This window comes from Equus quagga, chromosome 15, assembly GCF_021613505.1.
Source record: "Equus quagga isolate Etosha38 chromosome 15, UCLA_HA_Equagga_1.0, whole genome shotgun sequence".
Lineage (NCBI taxonomy): Eukaryota > Metazoa > Chordata > Mammalia > Perissodactyla > Equidae > Equus > Equus quagga.
Genome location: NC_060281.1, coordinates 44,560,520 through 44,585,380, shown reverse-complemented (window position 1 = coordinate 44,585,380; position 24,861 = coordinate 44,560,520). Strand labels below are relative to the sequence as shown.

Below are 24,861 nucleotides of genomic sequence, written 5' to 3'. Positions count from 1 at the left end.
GTGTTTAACTGCATCATGCTACTGTCTATGGCATTTCATGTCAGTTCCCTTGATGAAAGCGAATTCAGGGAAATGGGGAGTAGTTGAAGGTCTTCACCAAAATGAAGTGGTGGAAGAGTGAATGGGAGGTGACAGTGTATAGCAGGTGCAGAGACAGTTCTTTCAAGATGTTTGACTATGAAAGGGAGTAAAGAAATGGGGAGATAGCAGGAAGATTAAGACAAGCTACAGTTTTTATAATTGCTATTTTTTACTTTGAAAATACTTAATTTTTGAATAGATTCAAAAATAGAAAATAAATTATACAAGAAACAGTTTTCCTCTTACCCTGTCTCCCATCAGTCCTGTTCCCACTCCCTCCTTCTGGTCCTGGCCTTTGCTGTTTGTTTCTGGTGTACATCCCCCAATTTTTTTATGCAAATACAAACAAATATGAATATGTATTCTAGATTTCCAGTGGTAGCATAGTGTATATATTTTTGGTGTCTTATTCTTTTCTCTGAACAATATGTCTGAGAGATCTTTCTATATTAGGACTTAGAGGTTATTCATTTTTCTTTTTTTTTTGTGAGGAGCTTGATAGGAGTCTTAATTTTGAATATACTAAAATGCCTTTAACCAGTCACCTCTTACTGTTATAAATAATGCTGCAATGAATGACCTTAATTGTGTAATAGGTTTGCAGTAGGCTAAATTCTTAGAACTTCTTGTTCAGAGGATATGCATTTGCCATTTCGGTAGATATTGTCAAATTGCCGCCATAGGTGGTGTTCTAGTTTACATTCCCACCAGCAGCACGTGCGAGTGCCTGTTTCCTCATAGTTATGTCAGTACAGTATGTTATCAAGCTTTTGGGTTTTTGACAACATAGAAAGTGAAAATGGTACAGTTTTTTTTCCTTAGTGCAGTTTTAATTTTCATTTATTAAGAATGAAGTTGAGCATCTTTTTGTATGTTCAAGAGTCATATGTGTTTTTTTGTGAATGCTGAGTTCATATTCCTTGCCCATTTTTTTTCTATTAGATTTTTTTTGGTCTTCTCAATTTTCGAGTTTTACTTATTAGGCCTGAGGGCCTAAAAGCTCAGAAATATTAGCATACAAGATGGGCACGCTGAGCAGTGGCTTTGGGTGGAGGGGTGGTGACCTGATCCTGAAGTGCCCTGTGAAGTCTGTTTGGTGTGTATATCACCTCTTCATTTATTAACCTATTTAACATGTAGAAATAGATATCCTATTAGGGATTCTTTAGATGTAGTAACTTCTGAAGTAATTATGTGCCAGGTCAACATAGCAGTTTAATTTGGAAAGAGGACAGGGGAATATTAGCAATGTTCTGTTACACATCGTAAGTAAATGGTTTGTCTAACACTCTGGTTTTGATTATGACCAGGCCTACATAGCTATGTAATTAATTTTCAATAGTTATTGGTAGAGTTTTGCCAGATATTAATTCTCTTTTAAAAGAAAAAAATGTCTTTTTCCCTTCATACAGTAAACGGAGTTCAAGCTGACCAGTGGTTTCCTCATCTTATTTCTGCAGAGCACTCAGCAGGACTATTATAAGAACAAACTCATTGTGCGAGTAATCTCCAAGAATAAGTGCATTCCCCTAGGAGCTCCTGTGTTCTGCTTCACTCAGAAACACACCAATCACCAATAGTAGACAGTGGAGGGGCTAGTTCTTGCACTGGGTGTTTCAGACTGGGAGCTGTAGATACTGTTTGTCAGTCTCTGTCTCTTTCTTTCATTTCTCCTCCTCTCCCCTGCTTGTTCCTCCTTTTCCTCCATCTTCATCTTCCCATCCTCCAACTCCTTCAACCCTAGCTGACTAAAAGAATATTTTTCTTGTGGATCACTTTAATTGCTTTTATAAAACAGATTTTGAAAACATGGTTTCCCCATGCTGTGCATTACACAGTCCATATAAAGAACAATTAATGAGATGTAGAAGAAAAAAATTAATCCTTTGACTAGAATTTTTATTTTGTCTCTTATTGATTTTAAGAAATTATTTTTCAAGATGTACCTTAGAGGTGCTTTTAAATTCTCTTATTAAAGCATACTCTATTCTCTGAGTTTTTAAAGATTTTATTTTTTTATTTATTTTTTCCTTTTTCTCCTCAAAGCCCCCCGGTACATAGTTGTATATTCTTCGTTGTGGGTCCTTCTAGTTGTGGCATGTGGGACACTGCCTCAGCGTGGTTTGATGAGCAGTGCCATGTCCGCGCCCAGGATTCGAACCAACGAAACACTGGGCCGCCTGCAGCCAGGTGCATGAACTTAACCCCTTGGCCATGGGGCCAGCCCTATTCTCTGAGTTTTTAATGGGCAGCCAATAATTTGTATTATTTAGATAAACTCCCCAGATAGGATTAAGCGTTATGGACATTTGAACTGTTTGGATTTGACTTGTCTTTCAGAGTTCTGTGGTAAAGAAATTCCCCCAAAATGCTGTTGGATCCAAAACAAACTTTTTTCCCCCTCTTCATGTTCTTAGTGAATTTTTATTTGTTTCGGCTTGCGTAACTGCCTTACTTAGATCTATGAATAGACTCCTCTTACTGTTTATGCTGCTCCTCTAGTTGACTTTCAAATGGAACAGTTGTGTAGGATAAATGTTTTGTTCTGAGTAGTGTTGATATGAACCATGCCCATCCCTTCTTTAATGCCACCATTATCCAGAAGCCTGCAGGGTAAAGGGAAGATTGGTTGCTGTGAGAGTCAGTTTGTGCTTTGGAGTAATGATCCTGAGCTCATTCTTAATTCTCCCTTTACTTGCATGTCTCCCACTGATTACAGAAGGCCTAGAGCTGACAGGTTCAAGATCTGGAAATTTTGGAAATAGCCAAACAGCTCCTTTTGAAGCCTGGTTATTAGTCTTAGAAATATCATGAGGCAACCTCAAGGCCATGTAATACTTCTTTATTTTCTTTTTAGATGTTGTCTGCATTATTTTTGATCAAGAGGCAAAGAGCCACAAATGAGGCATTCTAATTTCCTTAAATTTACAGTCCCTGGAGTCAGTTTGTCTGGATTTCTAACCCTGGCCCACCCTTACCGTGTGGTTTTAGGCAAGTTTCTTTTTCTTTCTAAGCCTTAGATTCCTCCTCTGTAAAATTGGAGTAAAAATGAACCCACCTCAAATTGGGAGGATTAAATGGAAAAAAAAAAAAAAAAAAGAATACATGCTTGGCTCATTACTGAATGCATAATATATACTTAATAATGTTAGTTATCATTATTGCTAATCAGATTTTTATTACTTTAGATTTAAAAGTAATTTATCTTGTGTACATAAAGAAATAGTTTGGAAAGTAAATGTGTTTCAATTAAAACAAATAAGTTTGTTTCTCTGTCCTTACACTCAAAGTGGGTAGTGCGTCCACGACCATAATTTTCTTGGTTCCATGAGTACAAAAGCTTTTAGCAGTGGGGAGAAAAGTCCCTTAGAAAATGTATGTCAGATCACTTGTTTTTGTGATGAATCATAGCAGGAAAATAGTTTATGTTCTCACTTTAAAATGACAGAACACTATTGATTCTGAACTTTATGGAAAAGGAAACTTAAAAAGATTAGAAAGGCTTGATTAGTTTTCTTACATGAAAGGGCAATACATTCTTTTAAAAATTCAAACAGTACATATGGATATAAATTAAATATTAATGTATCCCTTCTCAAGATTAAGCTTTATAAAATTATAAAAGTACTGTTCATGCAAATTTTAAAAAAGAAAAGAGAAAGAATATAAAATAAAAGGTCACATGAATGGATTACAACTGAACCTTTGTCTCACTTCCAAGGGCAAACACCTCAAACAGTTTCGTGTATATGCTTTGAGAAATTTTCTTTGCTTAAAACAGAATTTACTTTTTTCTCTTTTTCCTTTTTAAAAGACAAACGAAATACAGGACTTAGTCTTCTGCACCTTGCTGTGTTTCATCTGATGATATGACAAAGATTAGTTTAAATTAGCACTTGTAGATTTACCGTGCTTTTTAAATAGCTGAATGGTATTTTGGCTACAGTTTCCTAATTTATGTAGCCACTCTCCTTATAATGGATATGTAGGCTTTCCAGGCTTTTTGCTTTGTCAGTAATCTTCAATGAGAATTTTAAAATTTATATGTGTGTGTGTGTGTGTATATATATATATGTACATACGTGTGTGTGTGTTTGTATAAATATATGTGTATGTGATGCAAGTATCCTACAAGCATATGTAGGAGGAATTCTGATGCACATTTAATGTTTTTTTTCTTGCTGAAGATTTGCCCTGAGCTAACATCCGCTGCCTGCCAATCTTACTCTTTTGGTATGTGGGTCACCACCACAGCATGGCCACTGACAGACAAGTGGTGTAGGTTCGAGCCCTGGAACCGAATCCAGGCTGCAAAAGTGGAGTTCACCGAACTTAACCACTAGGCCACGGAGGCTGGCCCTAAATTTTTGATAGCTATCCCCACATTGCATTCCAAAGAGTTTCATCAGTGTAGACTGCCGTCAGCTGAGTAAGAGGTTGCCAGTTTCCCTGTTCTTTTGCTAGCACTAGATAGTATCACACTTTTTAATATTTTCTAATTTGATAGGAGAATATAGGGTCTTATTTCATTTTTACATTTAAAAAATTCGGTGAGATCATTGTATACCAGGATGAATTCCTAATAGAGCAAAGCTCTAAATGTAAAACCATATGTGTATTAGAAAAAAACACGGGTGAATTCTTTAGTCTGAGAGTGGAGGAAACTTTCTAATTATGACTCAAAATCAAGAAAAAAGAGAAGAGGTTGATAAATTTGGTATCCTAGAAATAAAAAAGCATGAAGAAATTCTATAAAAAAGTAAAATGGCAAACCGGGAAAAAATATTGTAACTTCTGTCATAGACAAAGGGTGAACATCCTCTGTGTGTGTGTATCAGTAAATTAAAACTTGAGATGAGAATGACTAACCTTAGATAGAAAAAGGGGCAAAAGATGTGGAGAGAGAACAGAAAAAAACCCCACAAATGGCTCTTAAACATGTAAAAAGATGCTTAATCCATTCATAATAAGAGAAATACACGTCAACACCTCACTAGCATCCTGTTTCTTACCAGATTGGCAAAAGTACAGAGGTTTGATAGCACACTCCATGGGCGATGTCATGGATAAACAGGCAGTCTCATGCCTTGCTCACAGCATTGCAAAGTGGCACAGCCCTTATGGACAGGAATGTGACAGTATGTAATGGAATTACATAAGAATTTATCCTTTGACCCCCAAATCCTACTTCTTTGGGCTTGATTCCAAAGATAATCTGGGAAAAATACAAAATGATGTGTGCACAGTGGTATTCCTTGCAGCACTATTTGTAATGAATTACAGTGCTTTCATTTGAAGTGCCCTTCCCAGGTAGAGAATGTACACACAGACATTTGGATATCCTCTTAGTTCTTATGTCTGTTGACCTTAGCTTCTGTTCTTATTGAAATACCATTGGAGGTGCTGTAGTTTTTAATTTTGGTTTTCCTTTCATTGCGGTAATTCTGTTTTAATGTATGAGTCCTTTTAGGCAACGAGGTAGTTGGTGTAGCTCAAGCACTATAGGCGTTTATAAAGTCATTTCAGCAAACATGATGGATTTGGGTTATTTGCTGCATTGCTAGTGAGTTTATTACAGTATATAACAATATTTAATCAAATTGGTGAGAGGAAATAAAAGGTTCACTTTGAGGTAAATCATTAACTTTTTCAAGGAAGACAAATTATATTTTTTAATGTCTCAAGCTGAAGAATATTCAGTGTATGACAATACATGTGCCTGAAAAATATTAACATACAATCCAAAAAGGGGCAATTAATTTCATATTCAAAGGTAAAATTATGCTAGTTTCACTTTAGTTTTTGGAAGTTATTAAATACTCGCAAATATTGAAAATAAAGAAAAAAAATGCTTGTCCTCTTCATATTTTAAATGAAAAGATAGAGCAAAGGTTATACATTTTTGTGTTTATTTCTCATGAATATTTCCATGTTATAGCAGTTACCTACTGTCCTGTAATCACCTGGTTACTTGACTCTGTGCACTGCCTCTCTCCGCCCTCCGCCAGCAGGCTCAGTGCCATCTGAGTAAACAGTCATTTTTGAATGATTAAATGTGATACTTACTTTTCTTTTTCATATTCATTTTTTTAATAGAAAATGCTTCAGACGCAGATTTATGGCTCCTGAATAGCTGTACTGTAAAAAACCCAGCTGAAGACCACTTTAGAAACTCAATTAAGTAAGTGGAAGTTGATTTTTTTCTATTTTTTCTATGCAAAGTAAGGATTTCAGGAAATTAAGCCTTAAAATATTGCTAATAATGTAAATAGTATGTATCAAAAAAAGTATGAGTTGGACTTCCCAATCTGGTGGTGGAGATGGTATCTCAGTGTGGTTTTAATTTGCGTTTTCATATTTACTAATGATGTTGAGCATCTTTGTATAGGTTTATTGGCCAATGGAATTTCCTTTTTTGTAAAATGACTTTTTAATCATCTTTTCCTATTGAGTTGTTTGCCTTTTTATTATTTGTGGGATACATTGTATGTATTCTATATACTAATCTTTACATGTTACACGTTGTGAATATCAATTGTGGCTTATCTCTTCACTTTCTTTAATGGTATCTTATGATGAAGAGAAATTCTGCTTTAAAATTTATCAGTCTTTTCCTTTGGGTTTGTGCTCTTGTTGTTTAAGAAGTCTTTCCTTACCCTGAAGTTAAGATATTCTCCAGTATTTTCTTCTGAAAGTTTCATGGTTTTTACGTTTTACATTTAGGTTTATAATCCATCTGCATTCAAGTTGATTTTTTTTGTAAGGTACCAGGAAGGGGGTCCCGATATATTTTAAACTTTAAAGAATTTTGGTTTTTTTCAACAGAAGACACTGAATTTTTCCACTATTTATTGTTTTTGTTTTTAAAAAATCCATCCTTTCTCCTTTTATCTGGGTATTGCCTGCTCTGTCGTATGTTGAGTGTCCATAGATGTTTGGGTCTGTCGCTCGGCTCTCAACTTGGTTCCGTTGATCGATTTCTTTATTCTGATGCTTATTCTACAAAGTTGTAATTAGTATAGATTTATATAAAGTCTGGATATTTGAAAGTGCTAATGCCTTTTTCTTCTTCTTTAAGTGAGTTTTGGCTTTTCTTTGCCCTTTGCCCTTCCGTATAAATTGAATATAAGGTTTTAAGTTCAACAAGGAATACTGTTGTGATTTTGATTGTGGTTATATTGAATCTCTTGATGACTTTGACGGGAGAATTCGTATCTTTACATTTGAGTTTTCTATTTCATGTGTAAGGAATTTAGGTCTTCTTTGACTTTCTAAGGATTATAATTTGTTCATATACCTGCTGTGCATCTTTTGGATTTTTCTTCCTAACAATGTAGATACTGAATTGTTTCAACATCATTTATTTTAAAAAAAACCAAAACAAAACTTGTCCTTTCTCTTTTTATCTGTGCACTGTTTTTTGTTTTTATACTATTGTAAAATATAAGTTTTTAAAAAATTGATTTTCTGGGGCCGGCCTGGTGGCGCAGCGGTTAAGTTCACACGTTCCACTTCTCAGCGGCCTGGGGTTCGCTGGTTCGAATCCTGAGTGCGGACGTGGCACTGCTTGGCATGCCATGCTGTGGTAGGTGTCCCACATATAAATTAGAGGAAGATGGGCACGGATGTTAGCTCAGGGCCAGGCTTCTGCAGCAAAAGAAAAAAGAGGAGGACTGGCAGTAGTTAGCTCAGGGCTAATCTTCCTCAAAAAAAAAAAAATTGATTTTCTAACTGTGGTTACTCCCTTTGTTTCAGAGAATTAATTCTTGCAGCAATGTGAAGGATGGTTAAGTGTAAGGAAGAGCGTAGATCAGAGGTCCATTTAGGACAGATTTTCCGTATCCAGGTGGTGATGGCCTCATCTCAAGTAGGGGTGTTTGGAATTGGGAAGAAGGAGTTGGCTTGAGAAGAAAGAATTCTTTACACTTTCAACATTATTGATTATGACTCCCTCTGACTAGAATGAAAGAGGGAATTCCAGACAGGGAGTTCAATTAGAAGGAAGACATATTTTGCTTTTGAATATGCTGTGTTTGAATTCACAGCTAAACATTGTAATAAAGTAATGGATAATGTTTGATTTTTGTTGATTGTCTTCTGTGTGGCAGGCACTGTTTGAAGCGCTTTACATCAATTGATATTATCTAGCTTAATTCTTAAAGTTTGTCAGTGAGTTGTAGATTCCAGTTTTAAGTTCCTGTTTTACAGATGAAGCAGTATCTCTTTTACAGGTGAAGTTCCCAAAGGCTCAGTTCATCAGTGGGGTAGGTAGGATTTTAACCTATGCTGTCTGACTAGAGTTTGTACGCAAACCATTTTATTACTATGCTTGCCAGATAAAGATGTCAGGTAGGCAGCTGTAGCATTGAGGCAGATATCAAAGTGACCAACACTAGAGAGAAAGATTTTATATTGTTTGCATAGAAGTGATAGTTAAATGTGATAACATCCTCAACTCAGAAATTGCACAAAGAGCAGAGAAGAGTTCTTACCTGAACTGTGGTGGGAGGCAAAGGAAGGTGGTAGTGATGTGGGATGAAACAGGGGAATTAGAGTCATGTTTAGGAGAGGAGAAGGACGAATAAAACCAAGAGCAGAGAATGATGTTTACCAGATGCTGCTCATTTTCAAAGAATGCTTTTTATTTTATGAGAAGTCTGTCATGTTGCCAGATTATCTATTTTTTCCCTATAGGAAAGGTAGGTAAGATATAAAGATATTTTAGTGCTACTGATGCCCCCTAAGTACAGAGCCCAGAGAAGTTAGTTTCTGTGGTTATCAATTTTATAATGTAATTAATAGATACGCGTCTAGACTGTGTATAAAAGTTTATTTAAAAATTCAAATATAACTTGTCTCAGTGGGTTCTCTTATAAACTGTGTTGTGACTGTGGTTCAGAGTAATGGTATGGTGTTTGATTGAGGTGATCACATAAGAAAAGTGTGTCATTTTAATACTACAAAGCTAGTGGTAGCAAGAACAGGCACTATTCTGCTTGATTGAAAGAAAATTTTAAAACAATATTTTAGGTGATTATTTTTTAAAATGGCTCTGAAGGCTTTTGATAATCACGACTAGTTCTTGTTAACATAAATCTAAGCTAACATTGAATTTGTTTCCAGAATAAATATAACCCTGTAAAAGGCACAGTAACAATTAACACTGAGCAAATGTCAAATTCAAATGATATTTATACATTTGAAGACTTTCAGTGATGGATTACCCACTCTTGTCAAGCATTTTGCTTTATTTAGATGTTTTCTCCCTTGTCATCATCAGATCCTAACAAAGAAAAACATAGATAGATAGTTCATAAACTTTTTTATATCTTAAGTCATGCTACACATTGGTCTTCTCTCATCCTCTAGCTCCATCTTTTCCCTTCAGCCTCCTCTCTTGCGTGCATTTTTCTTTTTCACGATAGTGAGGCAACATTTAAATTGAAGGAGAGTCTGATAGGGTGTTTCCTTTCTCCTTGTTCTGTTGCACCCAATCACTTATGCTCACATTCAGAGATTTACAAGGATCGGCTGGGACCTATTGTTTTCTCACCTGAACCCCCTACAGATAATGATTGCTTCACTTTACCGCTCATTCCTGAGTGTGTCATCATTTCTGATCATCTGCTTTTCTCTTCCAATGTATTCTGAATATTTAATAGTTGTTTGTCTTTAATTACTTATCACGTCATTTTCTGTCCCTTGAGCCATCTTGTTTTAACAGTAAAGAAAGGTAACTCTGAGGAATTTGTTGTCTTTCATGTGATTAATACAGTCTCATTGATTAAGATGCATAAATTGTGAATTTGTGACAAGGCAGTCATGGACTGATTTTTCTTTTTCTTTTTGGTGTTTCTCTTGGTGGTGGTGGTGGTGGTGGTCAGAAGTATTAGTTTTGCAACTTCACAGTATAAACAATATTGAGAGGAGTATTATTTAATCTTGGTCAGAGAGAATATTGGCTTAAAATTATTTGGAAATCTTCATTTTATAAACTAGTGCTGGTAATAAATCATTCTATTGTTAATTCTTTAGTCAAAGTAACACACCCAATATGAAAATGTGTATCTGTATTAATCTGTGGGCTGTGCTGCTCAGTACTTTCTACTGACTTTCTGCTAGTTGATCTAATTACTAAGGTTTTACAGTGTTTGTTTTATTGCTGTTCAGATTGATAAAAGAGTAGGAGTTTTAAGTAGCAGAAATGGAGTTAAGAATGATTTTTTTTTTTTGGCTGCCTTTTGAACTTTGAAATCTTAAATGCTGTTGCCTTTACTAATTTTGGAAAAATCACTAATGAGCCCCACATTTTGTGATGGCAGCCTACTGGATGCATATTCTTTCCTTTTGAGCATTTATTTTCCAGTTGCCCTGTCCTTCTTTTATCCATCATAGCAATTTGATTTAGACAATATGGCCTTTAACTTGAGGGCTTCTTGAGTAAACGAAAAAGATCAAAAGTTTCAAAAAAACAAAATTTGCTCTTAATGAGAGTATCAAATAAGAAAACTCCTTTGGTTAATGCTTTATAGAAATGTGGGATCTTTTCCATGCCACCTAAAGGAGGTCATTCAGAGGCTGGTGAAAATAAACACATCTTGTGTGTTCTATATAAATGACAGAAAGAATAGCTAGCTTGCTTTGATCATGGACTGTCAACCTCTGTTTGACCTTGTGCATTATTAACCCAAATGGGCACTGTGGTTTAGCCATACTGATAGTAGACAGACAAGAGCGACTAGTTCTTTGAACCACCTTTGCCTATAGAAATAAATTGTAGTGTTGATGGGATGGTTTAGAAATCTGACTGAAATTACTTGAAAGAACAATTGGAAATATAAGGAAAAATGGACAAAGAAGAAAAGTGTGATTGAGATAGAGGATACTTTGTATAATATCTTCTGTCTGTAGGAAAACACCTTCTATAGCATTTTGTTGATCAAAGATAAAGTATTGGATGGTCGTTCTTATTATGAAAATATTTTTTGCTTTATGCAGATTTAACTTTGAGTTCTTCATCATAAATTGAAGTTGGGGATGGTGCCAGAATATTATTTCAACTTGAATTTGTGAAATAAATTGCCTTAAGCTGACTTATTAAGAACAGAGAAGTACTTTCTTTTTAAGTTAGTAATTGTCCAGTTTAAAAGTAAAAAAAAGAACACTACCTCGACTGATTCTATTTTTAGCTAGATTTGCTAGTAATCAGTTATCTTTTTCTTTTTTTTAATTAAAAAAATGGCATTGGAAGTTAAAAATAACACTGGGTTTTAGTTTGGCCTTTTGCAAGAAACAATTTAGATCACGCAAGTTGTTTTGTTAAACTTGTTTTTAGTACTGTAAGTTGTGAATTTTTCTTTAAACAGATCTTTTAATTTTGGCTTTTCTGGTTGTATGAAATGGCTTTAGTTCAATATCAGTTTTATGTTATTGTTTAAAATGTCAGTAGCAGATACAGTGAATCTTTGTATGCTTCTACCAGTCATAGTCTCATTGTTTCAGCTGTCTGTGCCCGCCGAAAAGTTTCTCTCTAAGTGGAAAGGTAGTTCAAAATATGGTACCGTTTGACTTAGTATGTATTGTTGATCAGGTATTGTCTAATGCATTTGTTTTTCTCCAAACAGTGTTATGCTAATATGACTTTACATTTCCTCCTACCATTTCTCACCTACTTCTATTGTTTAGATACTGTCTATATGCTGGTTACTCCCAAATTTCTGTTTCTGACACTGCTCTCTCCTTCCAAGATCCAGACTTGTATATCCAGCTGTTTCCTGGATTTCTCCATTAGATGACCCATTGACACTTCAAACAGTCATGTCAGATCCTCTTCATCATCTGCCTCACCTTTTCCCCAGCTAGTGTTTCCATTTATATTGCCTATCTTGTTTGGTTGTATAGTTATCTACCGAATAGTCTGAGAGTTTTCTTTGATTTCCCATTTCCTTTCCCTTCTTTCCCATCCTCAAGGATTGATCCTATTTCTAAAATATCTTTTTCTTTCTCCCTTCGACCCATTCTTCCTCTTTCTTTTTGTCCAATGTTATTAGTGTTTTATTGCTTATGTGGTAATAAATGTTCCTCTTGGAACCTGCAGTGAACCTCTGTGTTCTTGTGTTTCATTAAATTGTCATAAACTAGCCACATATCTTTTGAATTTAATCCTTTCTCTCCATCCCTATTGCTAATGTCTTAGTTATGGTCCTCCTTAGCTCTTGCTCTTAATATTGCAGTAGAATTTTAGCTTGTTCTCAGCTTTTTTTTCTGTTCCAGTTCATGCTTTTCTCTTCTTAACACCCTGCAACGGTTCCTTCTCAGCTACAGGATATAATTTCTTAGTGTAACAAAGTCTTTTTGAAATCTGTTCCTTGCCTACCTCTCTGATCTCTTTTCTTGGTACTCCTCTGTAGAATTTTACTTCTCCCCTAAATTATATGATTTTCCAAAACACATAATGTGTTTGCATATGTTCTTCCTTTTCTCTGAAATATGCTCTCCTTTCCCCCCAAATGCACACTCACATACCCCATGTAATCCCACCTGGCAGCATATTCATCTTTTGGAACTCTTATCAAAGGTAATAACATCTGTAAGCTCATCTCCTTTCTAACTCCCACTTCTTACCTCCAAGGTCCAGAGAGGTAATCGCCCTCTGTTCTGTGCTACTTCTTTATCCCATACAAACATCTCTTGTTGCATATTACATTTTATTATTTGTTGACATATTTGGCTCTCTCACTAGATTGTGAGTCTTGAGGTCAGGTGATTGACCTCAGGAAAATCCTTTTTTATGGAGTCTCTGACCCTTTTACTCTACCATGTAGTGATTTTCCTTTTCCTGGGAAACAGTATTAATAAAGACCGCTTGTCAGCCATTCTAGGAATGTCCCCCAAGGCCCCTGTGACTCCCTAGTCAGAGAAGACAGGCTGTATATTTGCAAAAAGGGGAAAGAACATTCCAATTTTCAAATACTGTATTAAAGGGCCCTCTTTTTAAGAAGTCATGCTGTTTTGCTTTTTATGTTTTGCTTATAAACTAGGAAGAAACCTGTCTCTTGTTGTCCTAAATGAGGTAAGAAATTTGAGTTTGTCACCACTCGTCCACAGTTTCTTTCCAGAGGGAAGTAGTAAAGGGGTAAGACTTCTCGCTTCATGAAGTAGTCCCTTGGTCGTGCTAGCAGAAGCCCAGCTGTGAATGGTAAGACCCTGTTCTTCCTGCCAAACTAAGGGAGCTGGGTCAACTTCAGGACGTGCTTCAGGACCTTGGCCACTGGATTAATTAAAGCATCTCATCTTGAGTCAGAGGGAAGGTGTAGATAAAACCCTGGTAATGTTTGGCCTTGAGTGTGATGCACAACTGTAGTTACTCAATACATGTTTCTACTTTTATTTTTTTTTGAGGAGGATTAGCCCTGAGCTAACATCTGCCACCAATCCTCCTCTTTTGCTGAGGAAGATTGGCCCTGAGCTGACATCTGGGCCTCTCTTCCTCTGTGTTGTGTGTGGGACGCCTGCCACAGTATGGCTTGATAAGCAGTGCATATGTCCACACTCGGGATCCAAACTGGTGAACCCTGGGCTGCCTAACCGGAACGTGCAAAGTTAACCACTATGCTATTGGGCTGGCCCCCATGAACTGATGTTTCGTTTTTTGGGAAGAGAGTTTATATCATTCTGCTGTCCATGCATTGGCAAGTCACTGTTAATGTATTATTTCATGTTAAGTACATTATAAATTATGTAGCTATATTAATATCATAGCACTATCTTACATTCAAGTATTGAATTGTCCAGTTTTGATGAATGAGCAAAAAAACATCAGATATACCACCAAAGTGGGGAAAAGAACATCAACATGGCTGTTGTAGGGGAAGAAGTAGAAGTCTTGGAAAAGTTAACTATCATATAACTATCATATCTTTGTGAGAGGAGTCAAACAGTAAGATCTGTGCAGGCAATGATGTTGTCTCACTTGTTTACTGAGGGGTCCTTGGTCTCTAAAACAGGGCCTGGTAAACAACTGGCGCTGAATTATTCATTGAATTGAAAGCTCATTCGATGAAGACTGAGTTTCTCTGGATAAGTTGCTGTTTATGTATTAGGTCTTCTTAGTATCTACCATATGTGAATTTGTATTACTTAAGTCTTAAGTCTTGGTTCTGTTTAGTCTACTTTCTGTTGTTGCTAGGACTTTGTATTGTTTTTTCCCCGTCAGCTAGTCTGGGGTTAATAATGGTATTGGAGGAACATGCTTTCTGGAAACATAAATGAAGAGCTCTCTGTTGATTTCTAAAGTGAGGAGTGAGAGTTATATAATTCAGAGCAGACTTTGACCAATTTCCTATTACAGGCTTTGGTTGCTTGTCCCCTAACTATGGAAAAACAAGGAGATGAGTGGGAGTGCAGGGAGATTATTATGTGATATATCCCAGTAAGAAATTTGATTGGAAATAAAGGAGAAAGTATATTTAAGGTTGTATTCCTGATTGATTTTAAAAAAATGAATAGTTAAATTTACAGTTGAAAGATTTAATTTGCAAATCAGGAAGAGAAAAAACAGTTCAGATGTCATAAGGCATTTTAAAATGCAAAGCTGAGCTTTGTAGTTATCTCAAATCTTTTTAGAGAATAATATTTTGCATATTTCATGATTACTGTTACATCAACAGTTGCTTTGTTTTTGCCATTTTAAAGCAAGAGAGTAAGTGAAAGAGGTCAGTGTATTATGTACTGGCAACAGCTGGCTGATAGCATTGAATACTTACATAATTAAATATATGTGTTGGCTGTTGTCCTAACAACTCTGTAGGTGGAGGCCCCAGAAAGCATGCAGAAACTTGCTTCAGCAGGATTAAAGAAGAAATCAACATGATCTAAGCCTGTGCTTTTGGCCAAGAGTGATTTCCTATTGTTTTGGTTTGAAAGACATTCTACTTATTCTTGGTGTGTGTGTTTATACAACAGCAGAGAAAAAAAGACTCTTGTGTTTTTCTCTCCCCTTATTGTATTCTCTAAGTGTGAAAAACATAATCTTTTAAAATTTTTAGTCACTCAGTAGTGTACTTTAATAACTGGTAATAAATGAAATAAAAACACATGACCTTTAAGCCCATTGGAAATGATACTAAAATATTAAATATTAACTGCTTCTATTTCTTATTTAGGGCTGCACTTAGGTTTAGAAAGTGTCCTCTGGGCCATATTAAAAAAGTTGCTTAGATTTTAGACTACTTTAAGGCTTGATTGTCTGTGATTATGGAAAATTGGATAGGGGTAGAGGTGAAGGATAAATAAAATCCACAGGTAAAATGCAGCTCTGCTTTTAGCTAACTGTCTTTCCTGTGGATGCGAATCCTTCTCAAAGTACCCTATGTTTACCTCTGTTACTGTTTTTATAGCTCAAGGACTTAGGCTAGTCCTAATAGCACCTCTGAGTACAGGCTTTGATGATTGGATGCACCTTTGTGGGTATTAGAAAAAGATGCCAATCCTTGTAGACACAATCCGGCTCAGCTGTGTGTGGCTGCCTCCTATAAATAGCCTTGTATTTTTTTTTAAAAGAATTTTTATACTATATTAAAAAACCACAAAATAAAAAAGGGATCAGTCAACATATATCTTAGAAGTTCTTTCAAGAGTCTCTGTACCCACAGCCATGCAGGTGGCTGCCACCTTTTTCTTCTCTGCTCAGCTTGCAGCTCACTTAGGGGTCACTGGAGATGACTTGTGCTCTAGTTCTTAAAATCAAACTTGTTCCGCCAAATCCAAGACCCTGAATTTATCCAAATTGTAGAAACATGCTTTTACCACCCGTCCACCAAAATACCTCCCGTTCAGATCAACAACAGCTTTAATTGCTGATTCAACTCTTTCAAATTCTAAAAATATTCGTACTGCTTCATCATCAGGGGCACCAAGAATTTCAAATATCACACATTTTCCAACTTTGCCATATTTTTCACATTCTTCCTTGGTTTCAACTTCCAAGTCTTCATCTACCTCTCCTGCACCAACCATGTTCCTTAGTAGGACCACTTTAGTAGGACACTTCAGTATTTCAGTCAGTGGATTTGAATCCGACTTCTTGGCTGCATCTTTCTCCGTGGCGTCGCCCACAATGATCTTGCCGCCTCGCTTGCTTGTCTTCTCCACCAACAACACTGTGCTCAGCCCTTGCTCGTGCTTCCCAAGACCCTGGCCTTCCCGGAAGCCATACTTCTGCATGATTTTATGTGCTACTGTGCCACCCATGTTGGCAAGGAAGGAGTTGCCAGGTCCAGTCGGAGATCGGGGTTTGTCTTGCTCCTCGTACACCGGGGGAGGGATAGCAGCTTTGGAAGACTGTGAGCGAGGTCTTGAATCCTCTTCATATGGAAAATCTCGGGGTAACTCTTTGTCTTTCTCTACAAGAGAAGTGGGTGGTGTGATGGCAGCTCCGCCCATACTTCTTTTCCTCCTCTCTCGCTCATAATCTTCATCTTCATCAGAATCTGGATCTGTTCGCCTTGAAAACCCACTAGCTTCATGTCTGTCTTTACGCCTCTTTTCTCTCTCTTCTATTTCTTTTTGTCTTTCCAGCTCCCGCTGTCTCTGTCGTTCTTCTCTTTGGCGCTTCACTACTTTCTCATAATCATTAGGAAACATAGGATCATATTCATCAGCTAAAGGAATCAGAACTTCTCCTGCAGAAAATCCACTGGGAACAGGATCCTTCAGGCCGGCGGCTACGTGCGGCGGGGTGTCCACGATCTGCCGGTCGTCTGAAGAGCCACCTCGCTTTAGGTCGATGACTGGGGCGAGGACTGTACTTTGTTTTGTCCTCTGGCTCTTTGCCTGAGTGAGAGCTGCCCTCTTCACCTGAAGCTGGACTGCAGAAGTGTGAAGTTTTTGGACCAGCCTTCTGTTTTCTAGTCACTGGTCTCCACTCCCAGGTCGTCATACAGGGACATCTTTTCAGTTTAATGCCGGCCCGCCCGGCCGACTCTCCCCTTGGGCCGCGGCGGCGCACCGGGGCCGAGGCGCTGTGGAGAGGCCGGGCTGGGCGCCCTCGGCGTGACCCGCGACGGCCGGACCGCTAGCCTTGTATTTTGATCATCTCTTTATCTGTCTGCATCCCATTTCAGAGTTCCTTGGAGGCAGCACTGTGTCTTTTATCTGTATCCCAGAATATAGTACAGTGGTTGACAATGATTGTTGAACAAATGAATGAACCAACTCATATGTTTGCTTTCTCTATATGTTTATCCTCCCAGCGCCCTTCACCCCCGCCTCTGTCAGAACAAGTGTTTTCTTCTGTAGCTTTTCATAGAATGTTTTCTGTATCTCTTTCCTGTTAGATTGCATTACTTAGAAATTAACTTCAGCTGCATATCGTAGAAAACCCAAAAAGTAGAGGCTTAAAATAAGATAGGGGATTTACTTTTCTTTATGTAATGCAAAGTCCATAGTTAGGAAGTTGCTGGCTTTGGTTTACCAGTTCAAGGATGTAAGGGCTAAGTTTCTGAGGTTTTATTGCTCTTTCCACTGTGGTATAAAATGGTTGCTATTTCCAGCCATCATATGTACTTTCGAAAAAGGAGGAAGTACCAAAGGGGACAGTGCCAGCTGAAGTTGTCCCTCCTTTAAAGGAGCTTTGTAGGAAGTCCCACTCCAAACCCTGGGTTTGCATCTCGTTGGTTGGAACCGTATCACATGACTACCTCTATGTGTAAGGGAGGCTAGGAAATACAGTGTCTTTTCATTTGTTTAGACTGGTCACATTGTCATTCCCAACAGAATCAGAGTTCTGTTAGTAAGGAAGAAAAGGAGAATTCTCGCTGGGGGCTAATTTGATGTCTCTTCTACAGGTTGTAGTCTTTGGGGCAAGATATGTATTTTATTTATCTTTCTCATTTATCAGGACCACTGTATTGGAGGAGCTCCTCAACATACTTGTGAACAAATGACCCGTCTTTCTTGAGTTTACTTTATTCGAAATGTTTAAGAAACAATGTAGTTGACATTTGAGAACTTTTCTTCTTTCTGGTTACCCTGAGCTGTCTTTGATCAAGTAATGACAACAACGGAATACACAGGAGAAACTCATGGTTTAGATGTTGCACACACAAATAATAATAAAAAAAGGATAATTGGGATTTTCACATACCTAGTTTCCACTATTAAGATCTTCAGTGACCATCTTTGAAATGGAATCTGTAAGGAAAGTATGTAGATTCACTTTTGAAATACTATAATTATAAACCTGGTTTAGAAAGTAGAAATTTTAAAAGAAATTGAGACACAAAACAAAGAGAGTTTAAAATTAATTATCATAGACAATCTTAACCAATTGAAAGACAGGTTGAGACTTACTCATTCTATAATTAAATGTTAGAAAACAGTATTTTATATAATTCTAAAAAGGTTGTTTCAGCTGAGAAAGTGCTTCTTTTCACTAAGATGGAAATTTAGTGTTTTACACTTGGAAAAAAATGGAGAATTAGATATAACCAGTGAAAATCTAACCAATGGGAAGAGTCCTATAAAACTCACTGTAGATTGGCACCATTGGATATTATTAGAGGAAAGTTGAGGATATCAAGTTATCCTAGAATCAAACGTGAAAATTGTGCAACAGTCTTTTTTTTTTTTTTTTTTTAAAGATTTTTTATTTTTTCCTTTTTCTCCCCAAAGCCCCCCAGTACATAGTTGTATATTCTTCGTTGTGGGTCCCTCCAGTTGTAGCATGTGGGATGCTGCCTCAGCGTGGTTTGATGAGCAGTGCCATGCCCGTGCCCAGGATTCGAACCAACGAAACACTGGGCTGCCCGCAGCGGAGCGCACGGACTTAACCACTCGGCCACGGGGCCAGCCCCTGCAACAGTCTTTTTGTGTCCCTGCAGAGATAGACTACTGAACCATTGTCATGGACTGCCCAGACATACTTATGTTCTAATGGCCCATTCTTTAATGTTTTCCTTATTTTGGTCAGTGTGTTATGTTTGTGCCTGTGCGTACATGTGTCTGCTTCTCTCAATGTAGATGCATTAAGAAAGAAAATGACAGAATCATATGATAGAAACTGTTTTGGGGAAAATACAAGTTAAGGTATATGTCAAGGATCTCTTTTACAAAATGTTTTAGAAATCAACAGCTCATTCTTTGTGCCAGCCAGTGATGTGCTTTCTAGCTCATAAATTTCTTTTTTATTTTAAGAGGGATCAGATAAGCAAGTTTATGGTAAAACTAAAAAGTTTAATTTGATGTTTTCCTTAAATTCCTGTCAATATTTTATGATAGTTACTGAAGGGAAAAACTTACTTTTCTTTAAATGAAAAAATGTTTTGAATCAGCTTTTTTAATAGTTTTTTGATTATCGATAGTTGAAACATTGATTACTTTATTGTTTTGGTGTTTTTACTATTTTAATAAATAAAGATTTTGGTGTCATTGATCATTTAAATTTAAAAATGGTAATTAAAAACATATGAAAATAGAAGTGATGGATATTCCATTGAGCAAGTCTGGGCACATGGCTCCTTGAGCATGTGTTTCTGATCCACTCATTGCTGTGATGCTGAAAGCTCTGCCACCAATATTTCAAATACCAGCAGTGTTGCCCATGGTGGAGAGGTTTCAGAGGAGCTTCCAGATTAAGACAGTCTAGGAAGAAGGACCTGACCACCCACTTCTGAAAAAATTGGCCATGAAAACCATGAATAGCAGTGGTGCATTGTCTGATTATAGTGTCAGAAGATGAGAGGATGGTGCAAAAAAGACCAGGCAGGGTTCCACTCTGCTGTACACAGAATTCATGGGAGTCGGAGTTGACTCGACGGCACTAACAACAACATTGTCCCACTTCCTAAATAATTTTGGGCAACTGTTAGAGCCTTAGAACTGGGTGTTAGAGGAGAACACAGATGCAGCTGAGACCCTGGATCTTGGGAAGAAGATATACTGTGTAGGTGGGATTAGAGGAGGGGCCAACTATGCCCTGGTGGTGATGGAGAGGAGAGTCAGAGACCTAGAATCTGGGGAGTCTTTTCCTTTCCTCTAGGCCTAGGGGAGTGTTTTTGAACCTTATCAGGCCCAATGATCATTTTGTATAACAAGTGTTTTGCAGTGTACCCTTTATTATTCTGAAATGAAATTCATGGCTAATATAATCTCCACAAGTAGTTACAAATAAGACAATGCTCTGAATATAATTAATGTAAGCAAAAATAAACAGAAACATCAATAATATATACTTCAAAATAAAAATGCTTAGGCACAAGTACACTAGGAGACCTAATGAAATCGCCTATATATAGAAGTATACTGAATGTGAGGGTAATGAATGAGGTCTCATATGTGTGTAGTCCTAACAGCTTCAATACTAAGAATGACACTGCCCTAGTGGTGCTCTTTTCCAGAATGGATGACAAGTCTTGGCAAAGTTCTTAGTGAAACATAGTGTGCTTTTCCCTTTATTTTCACAAAAGTTGGATTCCTGAAATTAAGAAATGCATTGTATTTATATGTAAAGTAATGTTAGATTTTAGGACCAGATATTGGAAATATGTATTTACCTACATGAATGTGCAATGGGACATTCAGAACCCATGCAGGACTTGTGGAATTCTTTGTACAGGACAGACCTGTGCTTTAGAAGACATCTAGCACCTCTGACTTCTGCCCACTAAATGGCAGTTGCATTCTCCAAATAGTATCACAACCAGAAAGATATGATAAATTTACCCTCCTAATGATTAAAATTTCCATATTGCCTGAAACACTCAAAACAAGATTTTAAAAAAATCTATAGAGATTTAAAAATATATATATGATTATATATGCATATATATATGCCTTATATGTCATATGTGAATGAATAATGTCAAAGAGCTCCTTAAATGAGACAGCTTGATTGAAAAATTCCCAAAAGGTATGAAAAAGCAATTTATGGAAGAGGAAATGCAAGTGGCAAATAAACTTGAAAAGATTTTCATCCTCACCAGTGGTCAGAGAAATACGAATTAAAATGAGATACTATTTTTTTTTGTTTTTTTTTTTTTGCTGAGTAGGCTGCATTTTTTTTCAGTAGATCGAGTGTTCCTAAGATTGTCGGGAAGTGTGTATTACTCTGATACATTGCTGGTGGGAGCTTGAATTACTACAATCTTCTAGGAAAGTAATTTTTTGATAGGTATAAAAATTAAAAATAGGCATGCTCCTTGATTTAGCAATTCTGTGTTTTATGACCTCTCCTATAAATATAGAAAACACTTGTCTACTAGGATTAGGGATGTAAAGTCATTTATTGCATCATTGTTGATAAGAGCAAAAAGTGTTACAACAATTCTTACTCTTCCGTCACTCCCTCCTCCCTCCTTTTATCTCTCTTTTCCCTCCCTTCCTTCAACCAGATATCCTGGAATAGTACCATACAGATACATATAAAACTTCCTCATTCTTTCATTTTTAGATTCGTAGAATTCTTCTTTGTGCTCCTATTTATTTATGGATTCATAGTGTTCTGTTTTATATACGTGAAATTTTATTTAACCACTCACCTATTGATGGACATTTAGGTTTTTCCTAATTGTTGGCTATTGTAAATATTGTTTATAAACATGTTTTGACTGGAACTTTATAGAGTATTAAAAGATTTTTTAACTTGCATCCTGAAATAATATATACTTACTGAAAAGTTGTAAAAATAGTGCAGAGACTTCTCATAGCCCTTTCACCCAGTTTCCTCTATTGTTTAAATATCTTACATTACCATAATGCAATTATCAAACCAGGAAATTATATCGATACAATACTATTAACTGTTATACAGCTTTATTCACGTTTTATCTTGTTTTTGATCCAGTATCTAATTTAGGATCCTACATTGTGTTTAGTTGTCATATCACAATCACTTCCAATCTGGGACAGTTCCTCAGTCTGTCTGTCTTTTATGATATTGACACTTTTGAAGAGTCTTGGTCAATTATATTGTGAAATATTGCCTGATTTGAGCTTTTCTGGTATTTCCTCCTGATTAGATTCAGATATTAGGCGTTTTATCAAGAATACGGGAGTCATAGATAATGTGTCCTTCTCTGTGTGTCATACCAAGGAGATTCAGGATGTTGTTACATCTCTTTTTTAGTTAACTTTAACATATAAAAAATTATTAGGTGTCAAATTTATTTAATTAAGGTGGTGGCTTCCAGCTTCCTCTACTGTAAAGTTACTATCTTTCCCTTTGTAATTAATAAGTATTTTAATACTTTGGAATTATGCACATATCCTGTTTCTCATCATGCTTTCACCATTAATTTTAGCATCCGTTGGTTATTCTTGCCTGCAATGATTAATACTATGATATTTAATCAAGTGGTAATTTTTTTGTTTCCATTATGCCATCTACATTAATTAATGGGAATCTTACTTTAAGGAAGAGCTGACTCTTATTAATTAATTAACTAATTTTATATCATTATGAGGTCAAGGTTGTTTATTCTGTGGGACTTACTGCCTTACTATCATTATTTTATTGCTCAAATGGTTCTGGATTTGGCCAATGGAAACTCCTTTGAGTTGCTCCTTATTTTCTGGTACCACAAACTAGCTCTGGCTTATCTGGTACTTACCTTGTTTCAGTCCTGGATTGAGCCGTTTCTCTAAGGAGCCCTGGTTTCTTTCATTGGTGAGTGGTGTAAAGAAACCTAATCTGAGCACTAGGTATGCTCCTTGCTACTGGGATGCCGTTGCTTCTAGGCACTGTTAGTGGACAAAGCTAGGAAATGACATATGTGATATATCATATCATTAAATGATATTATACGCTAACATCTATCTCTATTTCTGTATTGCTTTATCTGTATATGTAGTATTAAAAAAAGCATGAGGTTGTACTTCTCCCTTTGATTCTGTTTCAGCTACCTAGGATTTATTTCTAGCCTTCTCCCTTTTCTTAATATGTAACTCCATTCTGTAGCAGTGAGAAACACAGCTCTCATTTTTCCACAAGGTATTTATTTGTTCAAGCCTATTAAACACGTAGAGTAATTTCAGAATTACTAACCCTTCCTCCTGTGAAAAAGACAGACTAAGTAGAATATAATGTTTAAGTCCTTCTTGTTTTTAATCTTACAATATGTAGTCAAAATACTGCTTTCCAAAGTAAGTAACTTTGGAAAGTAAAGGTTAGCTTTTCCTTTGCCATCCTGTTCAATGTGGTTATTAGTTTGTATTCCGTTAGGTTAATTTGTTACCTCTTGTATTCCATTATGGATTCTGCCCACTTCTTGTCTGATTTTATTTTACTTTTTTATGAGTATGTGAAACATTAGCATGGTTGTCGAAGTCAGAACCACACTAAATAGTTTACTAAGAGAAGTATCACTGCACACTCACGCTTTTTACTATCCCCATTACTCTTTTCTTTCCAGTCTGATTCCACCTGTCTCCCGTTAGCTTTTGGGTTATTCTTTTTTGTACATACAAGCCCAAGTCAAGTTGTGAATTTTCTATTTCTCTCATGCCTTTACATTTATTAATTGGAATTTTGCTGTGAGGAAAAACTATTTTTTTCTTTCCCATTTATTTATTCAGTTATTTATTTATATCAGTATAGACTCATGATTATTCTGTGGGTCATAATCCTACAGAATAAATATACAGAATTCTGTATGCAGAATCCATGTAAATTTTTGTTTTGCGTTATTTTTTACTTAAATGATAGCGTATTCTAGATATTCTTTTGTTCTTTACTTTTTTGTGATATAGCCTAGAAACACCGCATGAGTTGATAGAGATCATCCTCATTCTTTCTTATGGCTGCATAGTGCTCCATTGAGTAGCTGTGTCATCGTTTATTCAACTGCTTTCCTATGTGTGAGCATTTAGGTTGTTTTCAGTATTTTGCAGTTCCAAATAGTGCTGCAATGAATAAACTTTTGCACATATATTTTTGTTTTGTTGGAGGTGTATCTTCAGGATAAATTTTTAGAGTAGGGATTAGTAGGTTGAAAGGTAAGTGCATACATAGATATTACCAAAATACTCTCTAAAAGGGTGTAATAATTTGCATTCTTACCAGCAATGAATGAAAATTGCATATTTCCCCACAGCCTCTCAAACAGAATGTTGTCATTCACTATAATTTCACCATTCAGTAGGGGAGAATGGTATCTCAGGGTTTTAATGTTTATTTCTGTCTGAGTGAGTTAGAACATCTTTTTATGTTTGAGGTTTTTTTTTTAAGACTTTATTTTTTTCCTTTTTCTCCCCAAAGCCCCCAGGTACATAGTTGTATATTCTTTGTTGTGGGTCCTCCTAGTTGTGGCATGTGGGACGCTGCCTCAGCGTGGTTTGATGAGCAGTGCCATGTCCGCGCCCAGGATTCAAACCAACGAAACATTGGGCCGCCTGCAGCAGAGCACGTGAACTTAACCACTCGGCCACGGGGCCAGCCCCGTATGTTTGCCTGTTTTTGTATGTTTTTGCCAACTGTTCATGTTCTTGTTTTTCATCAGTTGTCTCTATTTTTATGAGTTTTTTATGTATTACATATATTTGTGATATGTGTCAGAAACTTGTTCTCCCAGTTTTTCAGTTATCTTTTAACTTTTCTTATGGTGTTTTTCTGACTATATAAAATACTTTTGTCATTAAATTTATGAAAATTTTTTTTCTATTTCTCCTTGATTTTGAGTCATGGTTAAGTCATAGCCTTTCTGTATATCAAGGCTAAAGAGAAGTTCACTCGTGGTTTCTTCTGGTACTTGTATGGTTCCATTTTTTTACGTTTACATCCCTGAT

The 24,861-nt window shown here is 36.5% G+C and overlaps 2 protein-coding genes across 11 annotated transcripts in view; one reads left to right on the top strand and one right to left on the bottom strand.

The window, feature by feature from the left end:
- CDKAL1 (CDK5 regulatory subunit associated protein 1 like 1) overlaps positions 1–24,861 on the top strand; it is a 611,046-nt gene that overhangs the window by 81,252 nt on the left and 504,933 nt on the right. For all 10 annotated transcript variants that reach the window (XM_046640830.1, XM_046640826.1, XM_046640831.1 and 7 more), the window contains exon 5: positions 6,178–6,262. In XM_046640830.1, coding sequence (XP_046496786.1) covers positions 6,178–6,262 — 85 coding nt within the window. The remainder of the gene's footprint in view (positions 1–6,177; positions 6,263–24,861) is intronic.
- Positions 15,766–17,030, bottom strand: LOC124226974 (splicing factor 45-like). The gene is given in 2 exon segments (XM_046640836.1): positions 15,766–16,949; positions 16,952–17,030. Coding segments are annotated over 2 exon segments (1,203 nt in total). The 3' UTR covers positions 15,766–15,825.